The sequence below is a fragment of the Phyllostomus hastatus genome, unplaced genomic scaffold (assembly GCF_019186645.2).
Source record: "Phyllostomus hastatus isolate PE091 unplaced genomic scaffold, TTU_PhHast_1.1 phas_scaffold_1066, whole genome shotgun sequence".
Taxonomy (NCBI): domain Eukaryota; kingdom Metazoa; phylum Chordata; class Mammalia; order Chiroptera; family Phyllostomidae; genus Phyllostomus; species Phyllostomus hastatus.
The window spans coordinates 21,917,407-21,937,095 of NW_025334004.1; the positions used below are offsets into that span (position 1 = coordinate 21,917,407).

The 19,689-nt window shown below is 47.8% G+C and overlaps 2 protein-coding genes across 4 annotated transcripts in view; one reads left to right on the plus strand and one right to left on the minus strand.

The window, feature by feature from the left end:
- LOC123829044 (guanylate cyclase 2G-like) overlaps positions 1-4,554 on the minus strand; it is a 47,555-nt gene extending 43,001 nt beyond the window's left edge. The window contains 2 exon segments of the mRNA XM_045854522.1: positions 1,371-1,863; positions 4,518-4,554. Coding sequence (XP_045710478.1) covers positions 1,371-1,863; positions 4,518-4,554 — 530 coding nt within the window.
- Positions 4,555-13,547: 8,993 nt separating this feature from the next.
- ACSL5 (acyl-CoA synthetase long chain family member 5) overlaps positions 13,548-19,689 on the plus strand; it is a 42,105-nt gene continuing 35,963 nt past the window's right edge. Inside the window, exon 1 of one of the 3 annotated variants that reach the window (XM_045854006.1) lies at positions 13,548-13,702. Coding sequence is in view for 1 of the 3 variants with exons in the window: in XM_045854005.1 (XP_045709961.1) it covers positions 16,223-16,241 (19 nt within the window). In the remaining 2 variants the exon portion in view is untranslated. Of the gene's footprint in view, positions 13,703-15,827; positions 16,242-16,681; positions 16,706-19,689 lie in introns of those variants that run through there. The other 2 variants (XM_045854005.1, XM_045854007.1) reach the window with 2 other exon arrangements.

The following is a 19,689-nucleotide window of genomic DNA, read 5'->3' on the forward strand; positions in this document are numbered from 1 at the left end:
CATCACCCCATTTGGTAGATGAAAACTCGGGGATGCAGAGGTGTAAGGTACAAAGCTGGCAGATAGTGGAGCGGGACTGGAATACGGGCAACATGAATCCGGAGCCCACACTCAGAGCTACCATTCACTCTCTTGGTGTATCTTTCTTAATGTGTTCCTTATTCATTTCTCATTCATTTTTCATTATCAGCCTACTATTTATAAGAAACTTTGGAGACCCTGCTCTTAAAGGGGTTTATGACCTATTACAGGAGCTAAGACATACAAAAATAGCTATACAGTTAAATATACCCTTCACTATGTATAGACAATAGATTCATAGGAATTTAGAAAAGTAAGACATCACTTCTAGCCCTGGCTGGTATAGCTCAGTGGATTGCGCACGGGCTATGAACCAAAGTGTCGCAGGTTCGATTCCCAGTCAGAGTACATGCCTGGGTTGCAGGCCATGACCCCCAGCAACTGCACATTGATGTTTCTCTCTCTCTCTCTATCTCCCTTCCTTCCCTCTCTAAAAATAAATAAATAAAATCTTTAAAAAAAAGAAATCACTTCTGATTTGGGAATTAGAGATACAGAAATGAGGATGGGAGGGTGAAGAAAAGCTCTTTGGCATTTGAGCTTGACATTGAAGAATGGGTAGGCTGTGGCCAGCAGAAGATGTGTCACATGAGGAATTCCAGGGGAGAGCAAGATTCAAATTCAAACAGGAACTGAACTCTACAGCCCCCACTAGTGGTCGCTGTGCAGTGAGTGAGAACTTGGGATGCTCCTTTCCGTTTCGGCTTTGCATCAATAGGCTTAGCCTGTTTTAGACTAAGCCTGAGATACCCAAGGACTTCTACGAGTCTAATCCCATTAACTAAGCAGATACAAGTCCTTGCTTTCTCTCATTTTCTTGCCCCAGCTTATTACCGTCTGCCGTACTTCCTTCTTTCCCACTTCCTTTTACCATCACCGAATCACTTATTATACACCAAAGGGAAACCTACACAAATGATATTTTTCTATTGAGTACCAAGCATTGATTTTCTTCTCAATTTTCCTGTCCCACGTAGCTGACAACATTAGAATGAATAATGAGTCTATCTGCAACAGCACCACGTCCAAATGATCAATAAGTTTGTTAATACACAACCACCGGCTAGGGAGGGAACTTACAATTATTGATTTGAAAGGCTTTCTTTTAAGAGAATATTAACTGTTCTAATTACATCTCCAAAAAAAAAAAAAAAAAGGAACCCAAGACCCACACAACAACTATTCTAACAATGCGCCCTTGTGAAAGGATTATTCAAATCTGTGCCAACACCTTTAAGACCGCCCCTTCCAATGGAAACTCGGCCAGAGTTTGTAGAAGACTGTCTACCTCTGCTGCTTCTGGGCATGCTCGTCCAAACACGGCAGAAATCTGTTCTCTCTGGACCTGGCTGGTGAAAATAGCAAGAGCCTCCTCGGCGCCGCAGGTTGCGTTGGTGTAAGTGAACTCCCAGCTGAAGTTTCCGAGGTCCGCTGACTGTGAGTTGATCTCGTCCATGGCAATCTGGAGACCCACACCCAGCCTTTGCACACTGAGTGGATGGGAGATATTCCCAGGAGCCTGGAAGCCCACAGTGAGTTCAGCAGCCTCGAGCCAAGTCACCAGCACACTGGCAAAGAGTGTTAGAACCAGTATTGGGTGGGCATCATGGCATCTGACCCCCAAACAGTGATGGAAGTGGGGCCTCAGCACCTGTGCTGCGAGCCGTGGATGGTGTCTAACATCTGGCACACTGCAGAACTCAGAGGGGCTCAGCCTCCTGACCACTCCTGCCGGGAGCTTAGATGACAGTGCAGAGTCCCCCGAGGACCACAGCTTGGTTTCTATTCAGTGCCGTTAATTAGCTGGAGCCTTTTCTTTTCAGAATCTGCCCTAACACATCTAGAAGCAGCAGTCTTGCAGAAAGAGGCTAGGGCAGGGAGTCAGCAAGGCCCTGCTAATTAACCCAGGGATACCATTGACAAACTTTATGGTCCTGGACAAAGCACGTAACCCCACTCACCCCCAGCCCCAGGATCCCTCTCTGCTAATTAAATAAGAATCTGGAACCACTCAGGTGGAGGCAGGTGGCCTGGGCTGGAATTCTGACTCCACCACGTGTTAGTTGTGTGACCTAGGACGTGCTCCTTCCTCTCTCTATGCCATCATCTCCTGATAGATACATGGGGGTTAAACTGTAACGGGATCTCCCCCCAAGTAGTATGGTGAGGGTTAAACAAGGTTGTACAAGTCCAGTCCTCAGCACACTGCCTGCACAAAGGGAGCCGCTTCTCCGTGCTAGGAAACGGTGATGATAATGATCAATGATGTTGATTTCATACTCATAATGATCGCCTGCTGAACTAATCTTATAATTTTTCTAGAATAAGTGTGTGAATGACTGTGAGAGTGTTCACTCACAAATAGCACAGTCTCTGTCCCTCACCCTGGACGAAGACACTGGGGAGAGGCTTCTGATGAATGAACACTAACTCCCAAAGCTTGATCTTGGAACCACCTACATCAGTCTCTCCCAGCAAGTAAAAGCACAGATTCCAGGGCCCCACTCCAGACCCTCAGAAGCAATCTTCAGTTTGTTCTGAGAATCTGCAGTTAACAGACTCATATGTGCCTGAGTACGTGACCATCTGAGAAGCTCTGACACAGTCTGAAGCGAGAGGAGGAAAACAATTGCTGTAAGTACCCTCTACTTACCTTCCTTCGGCAGCAAGCTCCCCAACTGGGATCCCTGAGCCCTCGTTCTGGCCCATCTCAAGGGACCATTTCAAACCCTGTGCATTGGAGGAGTTGCTTTTCTCCAAAACAAATTCAGCATAACTTCTTCTTCGCTGAGCTTCAGATTCTCTATCTCTTCTACTAGGACAGCTTGGCATCAGTTTGCAACGTCATCTGAGCCTAAAGATATCCTCGATCTAATCACAGACAGAATTCCACAGATTTTTTTGTTTGTGTTCACATGCTTGCCAGACGCATGTGGCCTTGGGCAAGTTAGTTCAAACCTGTGCCTTAGTTTTCTCAACTTCGGAATGAGTTTAACAATGTTCTTCTCAGAAGGGTGTTGTAAAGATATTATGAAATTATATAGTTACCTAGCACAGTGCCTCACAGTTAGAAGGAATCCAGCAAAGGGGCACTCCCCCAAATGGGTGTGTCATCACCTAAGTCATGACCTCAAAACCAGGATTCTGGGAACAATGTTTTATTATACATTCTGTGTGCCCTCTCCCCTACCCATAGGTAAACATCTTAAAATTTGAACTCCCACTCTGGATAACTGAGATTCTTTGTGTTTACAGACTGACTTTTCTCTGAGAAATCTTTGAGGTCACACAGGTGACCATGTGTGCCCCTCTTTGGATCCTCAGATTGCAGCCTTTATATATCCAAATTAACATTAATCATGATAAGCATAAGTTTTGTTTTGTTTTGTTTTGTTTTTGTATTCCTAAATGCTTACATGTGAGCATGAGCAAAACCATGAGAAAATACGGATGAAGTTTCGGCCCTGGAGAATTTAACAAGCAGACGTACACTGCTGGTAGATGTCCATAGTCATTTTTCAGGGTGTATCCAGAAACCTAAGAATATATGGATCTTTGACTCAGGAATTCCAGTTTTGGAGACTTATCCTAAAGAAATAAGATCATATGATAAGATTTTACTACACTGCTTTTTTTTAAACTTATTTTAGCACTTCCTTTTTTTTTTAAAAGATGTAATTTACTTATTTTTAGATAGAGGGGGAGGGAGAGAGAAAGACGGGGAGAGAAATATCAATGTGTGGTTGCCTCTTGAATGCCCCCTACTGGAGACCTGGCCTGCAACCCAGGCATGTGCCCTGACTGGGAATCGAACCAGCGACCCTTTGGTTCTCAGGCTGGCACTCAATCCACTGAGCCACACCAGCCAGGGCTACGCTGCTTTTTTTAAGAGTTAAAAATTAGACACAAGTTTTATGCCTAACAGCAGGGGCCTGGATGAATAACACATAGTTCATCTCTATGTCTAAGGACCAGCCAGTCATTGAAAATGAGTGCATTTCTATACTGAGAAGGATTGTCCCAATGAATTAACGGAGGAAGCACACTATAAAACAACATGTATGATATCCTATTTTTATTGTTTTTTCAAAGCACACAGTTTACATAGCAAAGATTACATCTGCCTAAACTCTAAAAGCGGCATTTTTTGAATAATGGTAATCATGAGTACTTTTCTTCTCTTTGGTCATCTTAATTTTCATATTGTTTTTGTGTTAATGTCTGCAAGAAGAAAGAAAAGTGCAAGTTTTTATCACAAATAAACCCCACAGGCTTGCACGTGTGGAGTGAAAGCAAGGGGTCGAGCGCACGCTGTCTGGATTCTCAGGACGGGAGCGCCTGTCTCACCCTGGCCCAGGCCCTCACACTTCGAGGCCCGGGGCTCTCCTCTGTGGGCTCTAACTATTCTCCGTGGAGTCCAGCCCCCTCCAGTTTACCATCACCCTCAGAAAAGGCGAGAGCTAGAGATGCCATGGTCCAGATAATGGGAATCACCTGGAAACCATTGCCGTAGTAACAGGCCTACCCACTTTGTGCCGAGTGCTTTATTGGCTGGAGTGGAAACAGCCTGAAGTTAAAACCAACTCAGTGGGATTTTAGGGACTGAGGCTGCTGGAGAGAACATGATGTCCTCCACTTTGCTTCCAGTTCTCCCTCCTTCTAGGAGACTCTTACGCCTACAAGTTTCCAGTGGCATGGTGGTTGCGGGGAGAGGCAGTGCTGTTTCATCCAACGATGCTGTAGCACAAAAGTACTTCCCGCAGAGGTGCAGAGGTTGGTTCCCTGTGTCCGTGGGGGCGGTGCTTTCATTCTTAGCTACTTTGCGCTATCTCCACTTCCTGAAGAGACAATTGCAGAGGGAGGGTTCTTTGTGCCTGATTTACAGTTTCCTCGATGCTGACCAGCCTGGCCATAAATCAGACACAGGGCCAGCTAATCCAAGGTCAAGTAAGATGGGCTGTATCCAGGGTGCTGGGGTTTTCAGAAAACCTCTAGCACTTTTCCAGCTGCCCGTCCTGTCCTCCTCTCCTGCTTTCCTCTCGCATCCCTTCCATTTGTAAATCAGTGGGCTCACCACGTTTAGAGAAAAAGTGAGGGTTTAGAATGTGTGGGTTCACACTCATCCAAAGGTAAGAGGCAGGAAAAGGTACCTGGCCCACCTGGAAGAGTGAGATGAACCTGTAATGTCCTGGGGAAAGACAAGGGAGAGGCAACCCGCATTCTCCTGCGTCTCATGGTGTCTCCTTTAAAAAGGCATCAGCCTCAGGCTTTCCCGAGTGAATAAGGCTGTCATTGAGCCTCTTCGTCCTTCCCTGTGATATGGGGAAACGGCAGGGCCAGAGGCCTCTGACATTACCAGCTTCTCACCCTAAAATCCTAGCACTCTGGCGGCTTCATAACTAACCAAGTACCCCACGCTCAGTGGTGGTGGCAAGTTCCTTTCCAGAGCTTGCGTACCGGTTCCTCAAGGGAGCATTCCTGAAGATCTAGCACACCTTGTACGGACCATCCCAGAAACAGGAGCAAGTAAAACGTGGCTATTTCCTGTCAGGGTGTGAACTTCAAACTTCCCTATTGTGTTCTCGTCTTTTGCAAATAGCTAAGATAACTTCACTATGAAGCTCCTAGTGAGTAAATGTTTGAGAAGCCATAGAAAAGTGGAGCAAAGGTCGAACCTGTATAAAGCAGGAGATCATATTTCTCAGGCCTGTAACAGGGCAACTTCCTTGGATCCCAGAGCCACCCTTTCAGGTAACCATGTGCGCACTACTCCTAGAAGGCCAGGGCTGGGCTGGGGACGGCGCACTGACCTTGGCTGGCTGATGAAGACTCTCTGGTCCTGTTTCTGAGTGGGTTTGTGTGACAGAAGAGATCCTCCTTCCTGGGGACTCCACCTGTCTCTTATATGCTTCTGCTACCTGGTATTTGTCCCTTGCTGCTGAAAGAGACTCTTCCCCTGGCCTGTGATGTTCGTTCTTTCTCTTTCTCTCACCTCTTTCCACCAGGAATATGTCTTTGACACCTGAGCAGTTGCTTTGGCCAGTCTGGGGCTTCTAGTCAATATTTTCCAGTTTCCTTCTGGCTACAAAAATAACCTGAAGCTCAGCAGGTTGGTTTGCTCCAAATGCCAGGTTTCGGATCTGAATATTTATTTTGTGGTCTTTGATCCTCCCTCCCAGATCAAGACCCCACCTTCCAATAAAGCATTAGCCAGAAGAGCAAAACCTTGGCGAAAGCAGAAAGCCGAAAGCACTTGGGGAGGTGGGGCGACTGCCTGTTCCTGCTACTCGGTAAGCAAAGATACGAAATGACTGGCAGTGATGTAATTACTTCCGAAGACACTTTTCAGAAAATTTTAAGTTTTCCAAAAGCATCTTATTGTCACAAGTGTCTATAAAGAATAAAGAATATGTCCTTGCCTTGATACATCTTTCTCTGCTGGTTACATACTTTTAACCCACGAGAATGATAGGCTTCTCTGTCTGAGCCCGTCAGGAACCCATGTGGCACTAGGCTAGGGGTCTGGCTGGCTTCTCTATAGGGAGGCAGGATGTCCTTTCTGACTCATCCAGCCTCCTGGGCTTTTTATCTGGAGAGACCAGAACCCTCCCATTTCCTGTCATTTCTACTCCGCTCATGTTAAAGCTTCCCAAACAGCTCCCTCGCCAGGCACTCGGACTTGCTCTCCAAGCCGTGAGCCCAGGGAACCAAAACAAGGCTGCAACACAGAGGACAATGTCCTCAAAGGCGTGCTGAGAGGGAGGGGTTGGCAGGCAGCCCCAAGTGTCAGTGCTCCTTCAGGAGGTTTCTCCCATACCGTCCTGCAGGAAGCAGCGTGGTAGAGTGGTTGCGAGTGGAGGTTTGAAATGAGACTTGAGCTGGCTTGGACAAATTACATACTGTCTGAACCTCAGTTTTCTCATTTGTAATGACTCCAGTGAGCTCAAGCAAGGATTAGATGAAGTTATAGAGGTAGAGCACACGAAATGATGCCTGGCGTTGAACTTGCTCGTTCTTTGAGCAAGTTCGGTGAGCAGTGAAAGAGTGGTAGCAGTTGTATGATGAGGGGACTATTGCCTCAGTCAGGATCACACGCCCCATTGTGGATGGATGCTATGCAAATCCCACTACAGACCCCAGAGAAATAGGTTAAAGACAGGGCTGTCCTCAAGTCATAACATGCCCGCTGCTGCCACCGGGTAACACCACCTTTTACTTATATTGTACAGGCATTAAGACCAAGAAACTTTGGTCTAAATCAGTGCTGTCCAAGCAAAATAGATTGTGAGCCACACTACTCAGAAATTTCCAGCAGACACATTTAAAAAAGGAAAAGGAACAGGTAAGATTACTTATCTACTATATCCTACATTATCATTTCAACATGTAATCGATGTCTTTTAAATTGAGATTTTATGTAATTGTCTTCATCCTCAGTCTCCAAAATGGGGTGTGTGTTTTACACTTACATGTATCTCGATGTAGCCTGGCCTCACTTCGACTCCTCAGTAGCCACTCGAGGGTAGTGGATACAGTCCTGGGGGGTGCGGGTCTGCATCACCACTCTGAGCTTCCCTTCTAACGTGCTGCGAGACGGTGATGTTTCCTTGGGATTGTTGAAGGTTCTGAGAATTTAGAGCTGACTTCTGATTCTCCGATGCTCTTGGGACATTCTTGCTGGTAAAGGAGTAGGTTGCCCATGTTGCTGTGTCCCAACCTTGTTGACATCACGACCTGAGAACACTAGTACGTACATGGCACCCTGAGACCCCCAGATGAAGCTATCCATGAGCACACCTGTCCACTCTGGAGGCTGAGGGGTCCGTATCTCTTAGCCCATCGGTGTGCCATGGCTTGTCAGTTGGGAAGCACAGACAGATCTAAGTCTTCAAGGCAGTTTGCTCTGTGTGGGCTGAGGGAGGGGAAATGTATGTGGGGCTGGGGAAGGTTTTATTGCAATCTGTGAAAACACCATTCTCGTCAAGCAAGTGCTCGTGCTTGAGTAATACTTCCTTTCCACAAAGAATGAGCACGTGAGCTGAAGAGCTGGGGTGCTCAAGCTGTTGCTGTCCGTAACCCGAGTTGAGCAAAATGGGCTGCTACAGGCACTGAGTTCTGGGCCCAGCTTCTCCCGTGCACTGTGAACCCCGATGGTGCAGGACTGAGAGCAGAGTCCAGCACAGAGCTGTGGGTACTCACAGGACAGCAGGCAACTAGGCAGGAAGAGCTGGGGGGTGGGGTGCAAGCTGAATGGGTGGTGCATTGCCCCCACTACCAGTTGAATGAAGCAAGGCTCTGTGTGGGAAGTTCAGTGGCAGGAAGGACATCCAAGCAGATGAGACTCCCTTCTGAGAAGGGAAAAGGTAGTTCTTGTTCCCCCCTTGGCATCGGGTCTATGTGGCTGACCTTGGGAACTCCTTCCTCTAGGGCAATGGTTCTTAATTTTCTTTGAGAAGCCAGTGAAAGTTCCAGAGAGAAATGCATATATAAATGCGCAAGATTGCGAGGGGGTTATGGAATGGGTCCTGCACCGTCATAGATATGTGCTTGGGCTCTGGACTCAGGACCACCTGGACTCAAAATCTGACTCTGAGACTGTGCCAACTGTCATCCACATACCTGCAGCAAGTTACTGGCCTCTCTTACCTTTCCTCTGTTGCAAAACAATAACAATCATTTCTCCACAGGGGTGCTATGAGGTTAAGTAAGATATTGCAGACAAAGCTCTTGGCTCAGTGCCACCGTAATGTCCACCGTAGTGATCATCTTAAAGACCTTCTGAGAAAGCTGGTATGACAGCCTAAGATTTCTACCTTATACGATGTACTTTGAGTGCCATTAGCCCTTTGAAACATTAGATAACTGAGGAAAGGGTGGGTATAGAATTCTGATGATTGGAATGGTCAATTATGGCATCCTTGTTAAGAGCTGAAAGAACTTCGCCCCTTCCTTTCACATCTCAGTAGAAGAGTACACTTCAACGTCAGCTCTGCCATGTAGGAAGCCAAAGGTCAGTCTATCACAGCTCTCTTTATGCTCACTTTGTACCATCACAACCTCTGTCCTGCTATACAGCTAACTGCAGGGAGGGACGTCTCGCCTCCCTTCTTCCAATCCATCATTACTAAGTGTGCATGCACTGATTGAGCTTCTACCTCTAGGACTCTGCTTCCGTTTCTTCTTGGGCCATGTTGCTCGACTTCTAAAGACTTGGCTTGGCTGTCAAATCAGCCTCATATCCTTATAAATCCTCCCAAGCCCCAGGTGGCAGACACAAGGCCCGTGGGCCAAATCCGGCCCGGCACCTTGTTTCTACCTGGCGGCAGCGCCGAGCTCCTTGCCCCTAGTTAAAGAGCAGTTACGTTTATACAGTCCTACAATTACATTCGGCCCTTTGAAGGTAACCATGAGGCTGATGTGGCCCCCGGTGAGAATGAGTTTGACACCCCTGTCCTAAGTGTTCCCAGGCCCCAGCTACTCCAGACATCTTGTGCGTTTCTTTTTTCTTTTCATCTCTGAACTTCTCCTTTTCCCTCATGTGGAACACTTACAATGGGCATTGCTGAATAATTATTCCCTAATCCAAATCTAAGGAAATATTCTAAAGCAGAGGAAGCAAGGATTTAAGATAAATCTCTAGATGCTGAGCACAGAAGGACAAATTCTACTTTTCTTTAGGAGGACTTCATTAGCTTTAAGTGCTGTCTGGCATTTAGAAACACCCACTAAAATGCTGAAATAATATTTGGTGTCCCGGTTTATTCATCCTCCCTACCTTACCCTCCCTCTCCCCCTCCCTCCCAACACACAAACTGCTCTAAAATCTTTGCAACCAACCAAGCTCTTTAAAGAAGAGCTGTTCTTCATAGGCAAGCCACAAACCACCTGGCTTTACAAAATCACCTGAAACTGTGTTTAAACAATGTTTGGAAGGCAGCTAGGTTCACCACTATACCACCAGTGCTAACATTGCCCATCAGGAAATGAGTGGATCAAAAAACTGGTACATTTACACAATGGAATATTATGCAGCAGAAAGAAAGAAGGAGCTCCTACCTTTTGCAACAACATGGATGGAACTGGATAATATTATGCTAAATGAAATAAGCCAGTTGGTGAAAGACAAATCCTATATGATCTCACTTGTAAGAAGAATCTAATGAACAAAATAAGCTAACAAACAAAATAGAACCACAAGTATGGAAACATGAAACAGATTGAAAGTGACCAGAGGGGAGTACGTAAATTTTACTCACAACATGTGTCCTTTCCTACTTTCAAAAATGGAGAAAACCTGGGTTTTGCTTCAGATTGAAAGTGGAAAGAAGGGGAAAGGACCAGAGAGAGAACATGTACGGATGACCCACAGACATGGGTAACAATGCGGGGATTTACTGTCGGAATGGGGGGTGGGATGGGCAGAGGAGAACAAAAGGGGGAAAATAGGGACAACTGTAATAAAAATAACAATTTAAAAAATGATTTAGTAAAAACAAAAATAATGTTTGGCACCACCAACCACCACCATTATGACCACGTGATCAAGCTATAGGATCTCAGGAAAGGGATGAACCTTCTCTGAGGTTCCATTTCCTCATCTGTACAAATTGTAACCACCCAGCAAGTCTCGCGCGAGGGCCAAACGCAGCCCCTGCCATGGGCCCCGGCCTCTGCAGCCACCGGAGATATTGTCCCCACACCTCACAGGTTTGTCAAGAGATGGCCTGGAAGTGTTCGATACACTGGGAGGGGCTATATAAACAAAGTGGTGTTAGGTCAGTTTTGCTCACTCACGAGGTCTGTCCTTTCCTGCTTTCAGCAATGGAGAAAACCTGGGTTTTGCTTCTGAATGGCCGTCAGCCCCTATCATAAGTATCTTGGCTGTTTCCTGGCTCAGTTACAACATTCGGGAAGGTGGGCCTCTGGTCTTCTAGAACGGCTGCATGTGCCATGCATGGTTCCTCTGTCTCCAGGAAAGCGGGGGGAATGCACACAAACTAACCAGAGCAGCATGTGAAAGTGCATCAGAACCGCCACTGTGGGTCAGACCCTCCAACACCTCGGGCACCTGACCTATGAATGACCTGGAAAAAATGAAGGTTTGCACTTTTTAGGGGCTACGTGATGCCCAATCTCAAAGGAATGATCTTTTTTTATTGAATTCTAAGTGAATATGGCTGTTGGAAGGACAGCAGGGCCAAAGGGTGTTTCCAAGAAGCCTATCTAACACTTCTTTTTTAAGAGAGATGCTACAGGAAACCGTGGTTTATCAAGGGATGGTGTAGCATGCTATGCGCTAGAGACCAGGGTTCTGGGTTCCCTCCACAAAGAACCAACGGCTTACTCTAGCTAGCTACTTCACCTTTTGGGGTCTCGGGTGCCCTCAAAAGAAAAGTTAAGGCACCCTGACTGGTGTGGGTCAGCTGGTTGCACATCATCCCACAAAGCAACATGTTGCCAGTTTGATTTCAGGTCAGGGCACATGCTTAGGCTGCGGGTTCGATCCCCAGTCCAGGCATGTAAGAGAGGCAACCGATTGATGTGTCTCTCTCACACCAATGTTTCTCTCCTTGGCTTCGTCCCTCCCTTCTTTGTTCTCTTAAAGAGAATAAAGTTAAGGCTGTTGGATCAGGTGATGCTCCTTACACCCCTACACTTGTACCCACTAATGGGCTGTCTACCTGTGATGCCATGAAGCTTCGATTTACCCTTACATGAAGGAGGAGTAGGACAACAAGTAGCAATTCCTCCTGCCATTGCCAAAGCACTATTCTGGGACTTGGCTTGCCTGCTGATCTTGCGTAATGCAGGTAGTGAGTTCCACTCTGTGTCATGTTATCCTCCCAACTCCAGGGTCACTATAGCCAAGGCTACCCCAAGCACTGTTGCTTTTAACATGCCAGTAGTTGAGTCCATTGAAGGTAGGGTGGCCGCTTGGAGCAGTGATGCTGATAATGAGTTCCTGGTACGGTCCCCAGACTAGCAGCATCCATATAATCTGGCAATGTTAGAAATGCTGGTTCCCCAGCCTCACCCCAGGCCCACTGAACCAGAAACTCTGGCACTGGCCCAGTAATCTGTGCTGTAACAAGCTCTCCAAGGGATTATGGTGCTGAAGTTTGGGAACCACTGGTTTGGAGCATTTTGTTCTTGCAAGTGTGGCATCAGAAGATGTTTACAACTTAACTACAACTGGGCATTGGTCCAGTAAAGGGGGACTCATGCTCCCAGGTCCCACTGCACTGCATCTTCTTTAGCCACTTCTTAGAAGCCCTTTTCTTTCAGGTACCAAGCCAAGGCTGGGGCTCTGTGGAGAGAAGTGACCTTAAAGAGTTAATCCCCCTGAGACCTGGATGAGAATCTGGCCTAATAAGACCTCTTTGTTAATGTGGTAGCCACTCCTCCACGCAGGAGGCAGCAGGAAGTGGTGTTGGCTTCTAATTTTGATATTGGCCACCTGACCAATTACACTGAGAAGAAAGCTAATGCAGCGTTTCCACGAATTTCCGCTGGCCTGGTACCCAGAGAGTGTTCAAGTGCCTAAGGTCTGCTGGCAGTTACATGAACACTCACCAAAGATGCAGCACCATATGGGGCAGAGGAAACTCAGTGGTTGCGTCCCGGGCTCAGGTCTTGTCCCTGCTTGTGTGAGTCTGAGCTCTTTCTTTCACTGGAAAAGGCCTCATTGGCCTCACCTGTAAAATGGAGATTAAACAATCTCCAGGGACTCTTCCGCCTCCACTCACCACTTTTGCTCCGTAGTGATGGCTTGTAGTCTTCAAGATTTCGGAATCAAGATGGAGACTAGTGCCTTCCAAATGGAAAGAGAGAATAGGCTAGGCTGAACAGTAATGCAACGGCAGCCCTGCTCCTTCCAGGGCCTTGCTAAGCTATGGGTGGTGCAGCCTGGGGCCAGGGCTCTGCTTTCTAAATACGACCTAGGGAGGCTGATGCCTCAGTCTTGACTTTAGAGTGATCTGCCTTACTTGGTTGTTCAGAGACGTTCTAACTCTGGAGGGGTCACTGGCTCCTCCTGGAAGAAGACTGAAGGCCTCTGCTTATTCGAACCTTAAAGTTAGAGCTTGAATAACAAGTAGAGTGACTTCTCATGTTCCTCTCACTCTAAATTCAGGGAGTGCTGTTTCCCTCTTGCTCGTTCTCTAGATCTTTCTCTTCCTGTGGCAATCTCAAGGATTCTGCCCCCAAAGCAGATGCAAGCCCTGTCTCCGCTTTGCTTTCCCAGGGGTATGGGCTGTACAAGGGATTTTGCTTGTTAAATGTTAGCTTCCTTAGCTGCAGACTTTTTTTTCCCCTTCCTCTTAAGCCCATTGCATAACAATCTCCTGTTGTTACCTTTTGCCAAATCCTACACTCCTCACTGTCAGAGGTTACTACAAGTGTTTGAACAGGTAGATTCTACCTTTGAACTTCTATTGCAACAGGTTCAAAGTTTCCAGAGTAGCTTGGTGGCCACTCTTGGAGCAGTACGCATTGGCTTCAGGTGTGGCCTCATCCCTGAGCTGTGACAAAAGCAGAGGTGCCTGACAGTGGTGCTGAAGCAGGACAGCCAGCTCTGAGGGCTGATCTTCCTCCACCCAGGAAGTGAGAGGATCCTTCCACGGTAAGCTGCACCAGCTCTGCCTGCTCGAGAGTTGGCGTGTCTGTGGGAGAGCAGGGTTGGGAGTTGTTGAGGGAGGAAAGTGGGACACTCATCCATTCTCAGCCTAAGACTCTTTCCACATGAAGTTACATTTGGTTGAGCAGTCATCTCAGCTGACTTATGTGGGAGGCACAAGAAAAGTCCATTGGAAAAGGAGTGGAGACATCAGAGCAACCTGAACGTTGACAGGAATTAGACTTGGAAGAGAAAGTTATTAATTTTGCTAAATGCAACCGAAACAGACTTCAGACCTCTAAGGGTTATAGACAGAGCCAGGATATGGGCCTCCATCTTCCATTCTGTGTCACTATGGTTAGAAAGGGCATTCATCGGCTGCGGATGGCAACAGCTCCCATTTGGAAGAAAGAAGAAGGGAAGCCTTAGCAGACATTGTATTAGGTGCTGGGGTCTCTGCGTATGCAACATGCGTTACCTCATTGGCTCACCACTTCCTGGGAGGTAGGTAGTATCGCATTTCATGAATAAATGATGTGAGCCTAAGCTTAAACCACACGGCCTGGCCTGTGCAGCTGAGATGCTGTGGCAAGGGTTTGAGTCCTAATCAGTCTGTTACTATAGGCTGCTGCATGGTGCAGAATTCTTGTGGATTGCCAAACCTTCTGTTCTTCTCACATATCTTGGGATTGTCACTCATGTGCACAGAGGATTGAGTAGGAATGCAAGTCTGCCAGAACTTTAGAATGACTCAGAATCTTCTGAACTTGAGCATTTGTTTCAGAAGGAAAGAAGGAAGGAAGGAAAAGGGAAGGGAAGGGAAGGGAAGGAGAGGAAAGAAAAAGGAAAGGAAAGGATAGGAAAGGAAAGAAGAAAGAAAAGAAAAGAAAAGAAAAGAAAAGAAAAGAAAAAAGAAAAGAAAAAAGAAAAAAAGAAGAACAAGGCTCATCTTTTCCTGGCCCTGACCTCTTCACCTGGTTGGAAGTAGAAAACAGCACCCAGGGAAGTGCTCTCAGTGTTAAAGTGGCTGAGACAGGACACCCATTCTGCCATCCTCTGCCCTCCGCTGGAGGAAGCTTCTGCTTGGGGAGCTGAGCTGCTGAAGCCAAGCCCAGCCAAGTGCTCCTCCAGCCTTGAGAGGCCCCGGAAGATGGACTGGCAGGGGGCCGCCCTCACCTCCCTGCACTTTGTCTTTCTCCAGTGTCTGAGGAGGGCTCCCGTGAGGCCCCGGGGCCGACTCATGTTCTCCGAGACGGCGGCACAGCTCACCCAGCATGTTTTAGCTGGAGATTTTCAGTGCCTCCTCTCTTGCAGAGAGTGGAAATCCTAATCTAGCCCTAGGAAAAGGTTGGGTGGATAAAATGCCATTCACTTTCGGGGTGTCAGTGAGGTGGGAGGGAGGAATGTGGCCGAGGAGGGGCAGGAAAACTTGCTATTTCTGCTTCTAAATCTAAGAAGGGAGGCTCCCAAGCCCGTCCGTGGCCACAGCCGCGGGTGAATCCAGCGGGACTACAACAGGTGCTGACACCTGTCAACTCATCCCCGTGACCCTGTCAGGGGATCTGAATATTCAGAGTCGACTTTCTAATAATACATACTAAGACACTGCTTGCCTTTTCCTCTGTCATGGTCTCTTGTGGGCACGGTGGAGTTTTCCAGAAGCTGTTAGATGTGGGGTCAGTCTGACAGTTTATGGCACATGTGCTTGTCTCGTCCTGTGATTTAAAATGTGTCCAGTTTTCATCTGGGCTGTGAGGGAAGCAGCAGGATGTCAAGTCCGGGGTATGAAGAGGGTTAGCCGATGTGTTAAAGGGAAAAAAAAAAGAAAGGTCTTTCCATCCCTGTCCCTGCCCTTCCTGACCCGATTGTTTGTTGGCTTTATCAGAACTGCTTGTGGGACCGAGGCAGGTATGCTGGGGACAGGGGGCGCCACCCGCGACTGGCCAGGGCCGGCCTCCGGGTGCCCTGCGGTCTGGGGAGTTCTGTGAGGGCTGGGGTGCCTCTGGCTGGACCGTCCTGCTCTGCAAATCCGGCAGAGAGCAGCGCCACTCCTCTGACCCCAGTGGTCTGGCGGGGCGCGGGGGGGGACACCTCCTGTCATTTTTCTTTGTGTTTGTCTCTGTGCTGAGGTGCTCAGGGGAGGAAAGGGTGAGCCGTGTGCCGGCTTCTGGGTCAGCCCCTGGGGGCTGGGGTTGCAGCGTTTGAAAATCAGCCAGGGGAGACTCCGCAGCTCTCTTCCTCCTGGCCAGACGCTTCCACTTTCAGTTGCGAGAGAAAGAGCAGGAAGTGCAGTCCCCGGGCGAGCACGTTGGTTGGAGAGCTGGTTGGAGAGCCGGGCATGGCCTAGCTCGGGGCAGGGCGGGCAGGGCAGACCTGGGGCGCTCCGAGCCGGGCCCTCTGCCTGCATGGGTGCTCTGAGGCCACGCTGTCCCTGGAGGAGGCAGGGGTGAGGGGAGCAGGGCAGGGACTACATGTGCCACGAAGGACTCGGAGCCAGGAAGCCCCGTTTGCTGGAACCACCAAGAGATGCGGCCCCCTTCACAGGGTAAGGGGGCTGAGCTGAGGGGGCTGCCTAGCCAGGGACCCTGTGGGAGGTGGGGAGGGGCCGAGCAGGTCTCCTTGGCCAGCCTCAGTGAATCTAGAGCTCGCTGCGCCCTAGACACGTGTCAGGGTTTCCTCTCCCAGGTCTCCGGGAGACACCTGCAAAGCCTCCTTCTGAGGAGCAGGTAGTGAAAGGAGGAATGTGGGGCATGGATCCAATTTTCTTCCTCCTGCTTCTCTCGTGGAGGTGAACCACCCCCGAAACCTGTTTTTCTGGGTCTGAGTGTCTGCTATAGCTTCCCTACGGGCCTGGGGGGTGCCCTCAAACTCTATCAAGGACTTGGACGCCTTCCTGGGGCGAGAGCTGATGAATGAGTGACTGAGGGGACGGTTCTGATGAGGCCGGATCTGTTTTAAGGGCCAAGACCAACAGTTGGATCTAAGGTGAACTTCAGGGACAACTAAGGAGTGAGTATTAGGAAGGGGCTCCACTGTCAGTGCTTACTAATGTCCGGGGGTATCGACCTTCCTGGTGGTTTGAAAACGAGGATTGAACCTGTAGCTCCAACATAGAGGTGATAGGTGATCTCTGACAGAGGCAGCACCTTGAAAACTAATGAAATAAAACTAAACTTAATTTCATTTTAAAAGTAAATAATTGATTTAGTAAAATAAATAAGTAAATAAGGCAGTGTATAAATAAAGTGATTTTGCTTAATTGCTTTTGCTACATTCCAGCACAGCAGTCACACTGTGGTGGGTCCCTGTGATTAACAAGGGTTTGAGATGAACATAGAATAATGTTGGAAGAGGCAAGGTATAAAATTTGGTAGGAACCACCTGTGCGCTTGGTCCACTGAAAGGAACAAAAACCTAAATAAAACAAAAGTCACAAATGCTTGTAGGGCAGGCCGAGAATGTAGCTAAGTAAAATAAATGGGACATAATAAGATGTAGGTGGTAGGGAGTTGGACAAAATGCAAGGCAGGCATACCCCTAAAAACATATTTTGACTTCATTTTTTAATATATATAAACATTACCCAGGCCAAAGAGAATGCTGGCCAGACATTTGACTTCAATCCTAAACTAAAACAGTCTTCTCTCCCATGCTATAGTCTTTGAGGACAAGAATGCCTACAATATAATCTGTGTATCATTGGGTACCTAAGTGCTAAATGCACAGTGTGGCCACAGATTCTGCAGGGAGGCAGGTGGTCAGGGGAGGAGAGAGGATCGGGGGATGAACGGAGAGAGGGAAGACAAAGCCAGGGAAGCGCCCGCTCACAGTAGATACACTTACATGTAATTACGACAACCTTATGGCATGGATGGTTTTGCTATTTTGTGGTTGGGTTATGGGGCTCAGAGAGGTTCAGTGATTTTCTCAAGGTCACAAAGCAGCCAACTGTCAAAAGGGGACTGAAGCTGTGGTCAGTCTGTTGCTGAACCCGTGCTCTTTCCACTCGTGTGTGGAGTTGAGTTGGCCCATCTTCAGATTTCCTAATAAAACTTTCATGTATAAAGACCTGGGCAGATGGTGAGATCACATACTTGATAGGTTTCAGGTTGACCTTTCTCTAGAACTGCAAATAACACAGCTACCATTCACTGAATATACTCTATGGGGCAGTGCTGTCCTTACTGTTCTATGGGGCTTTTCTTTTCTTTTCTTTTTTTTTTTTTTGATATTTAAAATCATCCTGTGAGGTAGGTCACTTGGTTTCACAGGTGGAGAAACTGAGGCTTAGAAAGAAGGAAACTGGCATCAGAGGTGGTGTGAAGAGATTGGAGCTGGAATTTGCACTCTGACTCATGCAGTTCTGGTGGCAAGCTAGGCCTCAGTTTCTGAAGGACCTAGTTAAGTATTAATATAGTGAACAGGCCAAAGAATTAGAAACTGGGAGAAATCCTCCTCTGAAACGCCCTCACCCCAAATCCAGAGAGACAAGACAGATTGGGGGCTGCCGGGACCTGGGAGGAGAGAGGAATGGGGGTAACTGCTTAATGGGTCCAGGGTTTCCTAGTGGTGACACAAAAGGGCTTGGAACCTAGGCAGAAGTGGTGGTTTCCCAACACGGTGAATGTTCTAAGCGCCACTGAATCGTCTGGTTTAAAATGGTTAATTTTATGCACTTTACACCTCAAAGAAATCCTCCCACCCCTAGACAAGGGAGTTTCCAAGCCAGGATTTGGCAGTATTCTAGAAACCAGAAGTGACGTGTCTGCTCCCGTGTGTCTCATATGCCTGGCCAGCGATGTGCTGACCTTCCTTTGGCGTGCAGCCTGGCGTGATTCTCGTGTAGCACCCCACAAGGGCGATGTGTCACCAGCTTCCCTGGGTTCACCCATCGTTGCTCTTTGTCACATTCTGCTGTGAGCTCCTCCAGGTCTGTTTCTCCCCTAGGTGACTCTCACTCTCCCTCTTTCTTCCTTCTGGCACAGGGCCTGATATTTCCCAGGCTCTTGCTTCATTCATGTTGTTTGAGTAAATACATGAGTTTTGGAAGGTCAGGCAGCCCTTGTACTGCTACGGCCAGGCCATGGTATCCCCCCTCTTTAGGGGAGCGGGTAGTAGTTCTCTGGGTTTCCATGGCTCATTCTACTATAAGAGTTATGAGGTTTTTTATGCCTTAGGAGGTTTTGAAGGCTTATAGGAGAAAGCAGGGGTGGGGTTGCCTCAGGGGCGATGGGTTGGTCGGAGCTCAGAGGTGTACCGTGCCCTCTCTGACTAGAAATCCTCTGTTTACATAGAAATGAGGAGTTAAGATTTTTGCAGAAAAGTTAAAAGACAGTTATAGTATGAAGACCATGGTTACCTCTTCTCATTTGGTATGTCTCACAACAGAATGTCTGATACTGACAAGGAGTTAAAAACTCCAGGTGACCCACAGTGCACCAGAAGGCCCCCCCACACTCTCTGCCTTTGAAGTAGAGATTATCGCCTTACCCCTTCTTGTGTGCAGTGGAAGGAATCTTAAGCTTAGTGGCATTAAGTAACTGCCCCCAGGGCCACACATCCAGTAAGTGGTAGTACTTGAAAAGGCAATGGCCTTGAAAGTTTGCCCCTGCAAATGAGCCTAATGGCAATAAAGCTTATTTGCAAATTGAATCTGGTGACTCCTAACCATTGGCCGAACCCAGTAGTACGAGGGCTGATTCTGCAGAAACCCTAGATAGGAGAGTCTCTTTCACAAATTCTTGCATCACCCTGTCTTTATCCTGGCACGGGTGACGGGGCCCCAGCACTTTGTCCAGCCTATCTTTTTATAGGCTCTCTTATCAAGCCCAGGGGACCTCTGATACTGATTCACCGGACCTCAGCGCTCTCATAAATCACTTGGTCAGCAACCAGCATGGGAAGCTTTGGGGGTGCAAGATATTTTTCAGGGTAGGGTTGCAGGACTGTGATTTGTGGGAAGCCTAATGGTAGATCAATGTTGACTCTGTCAA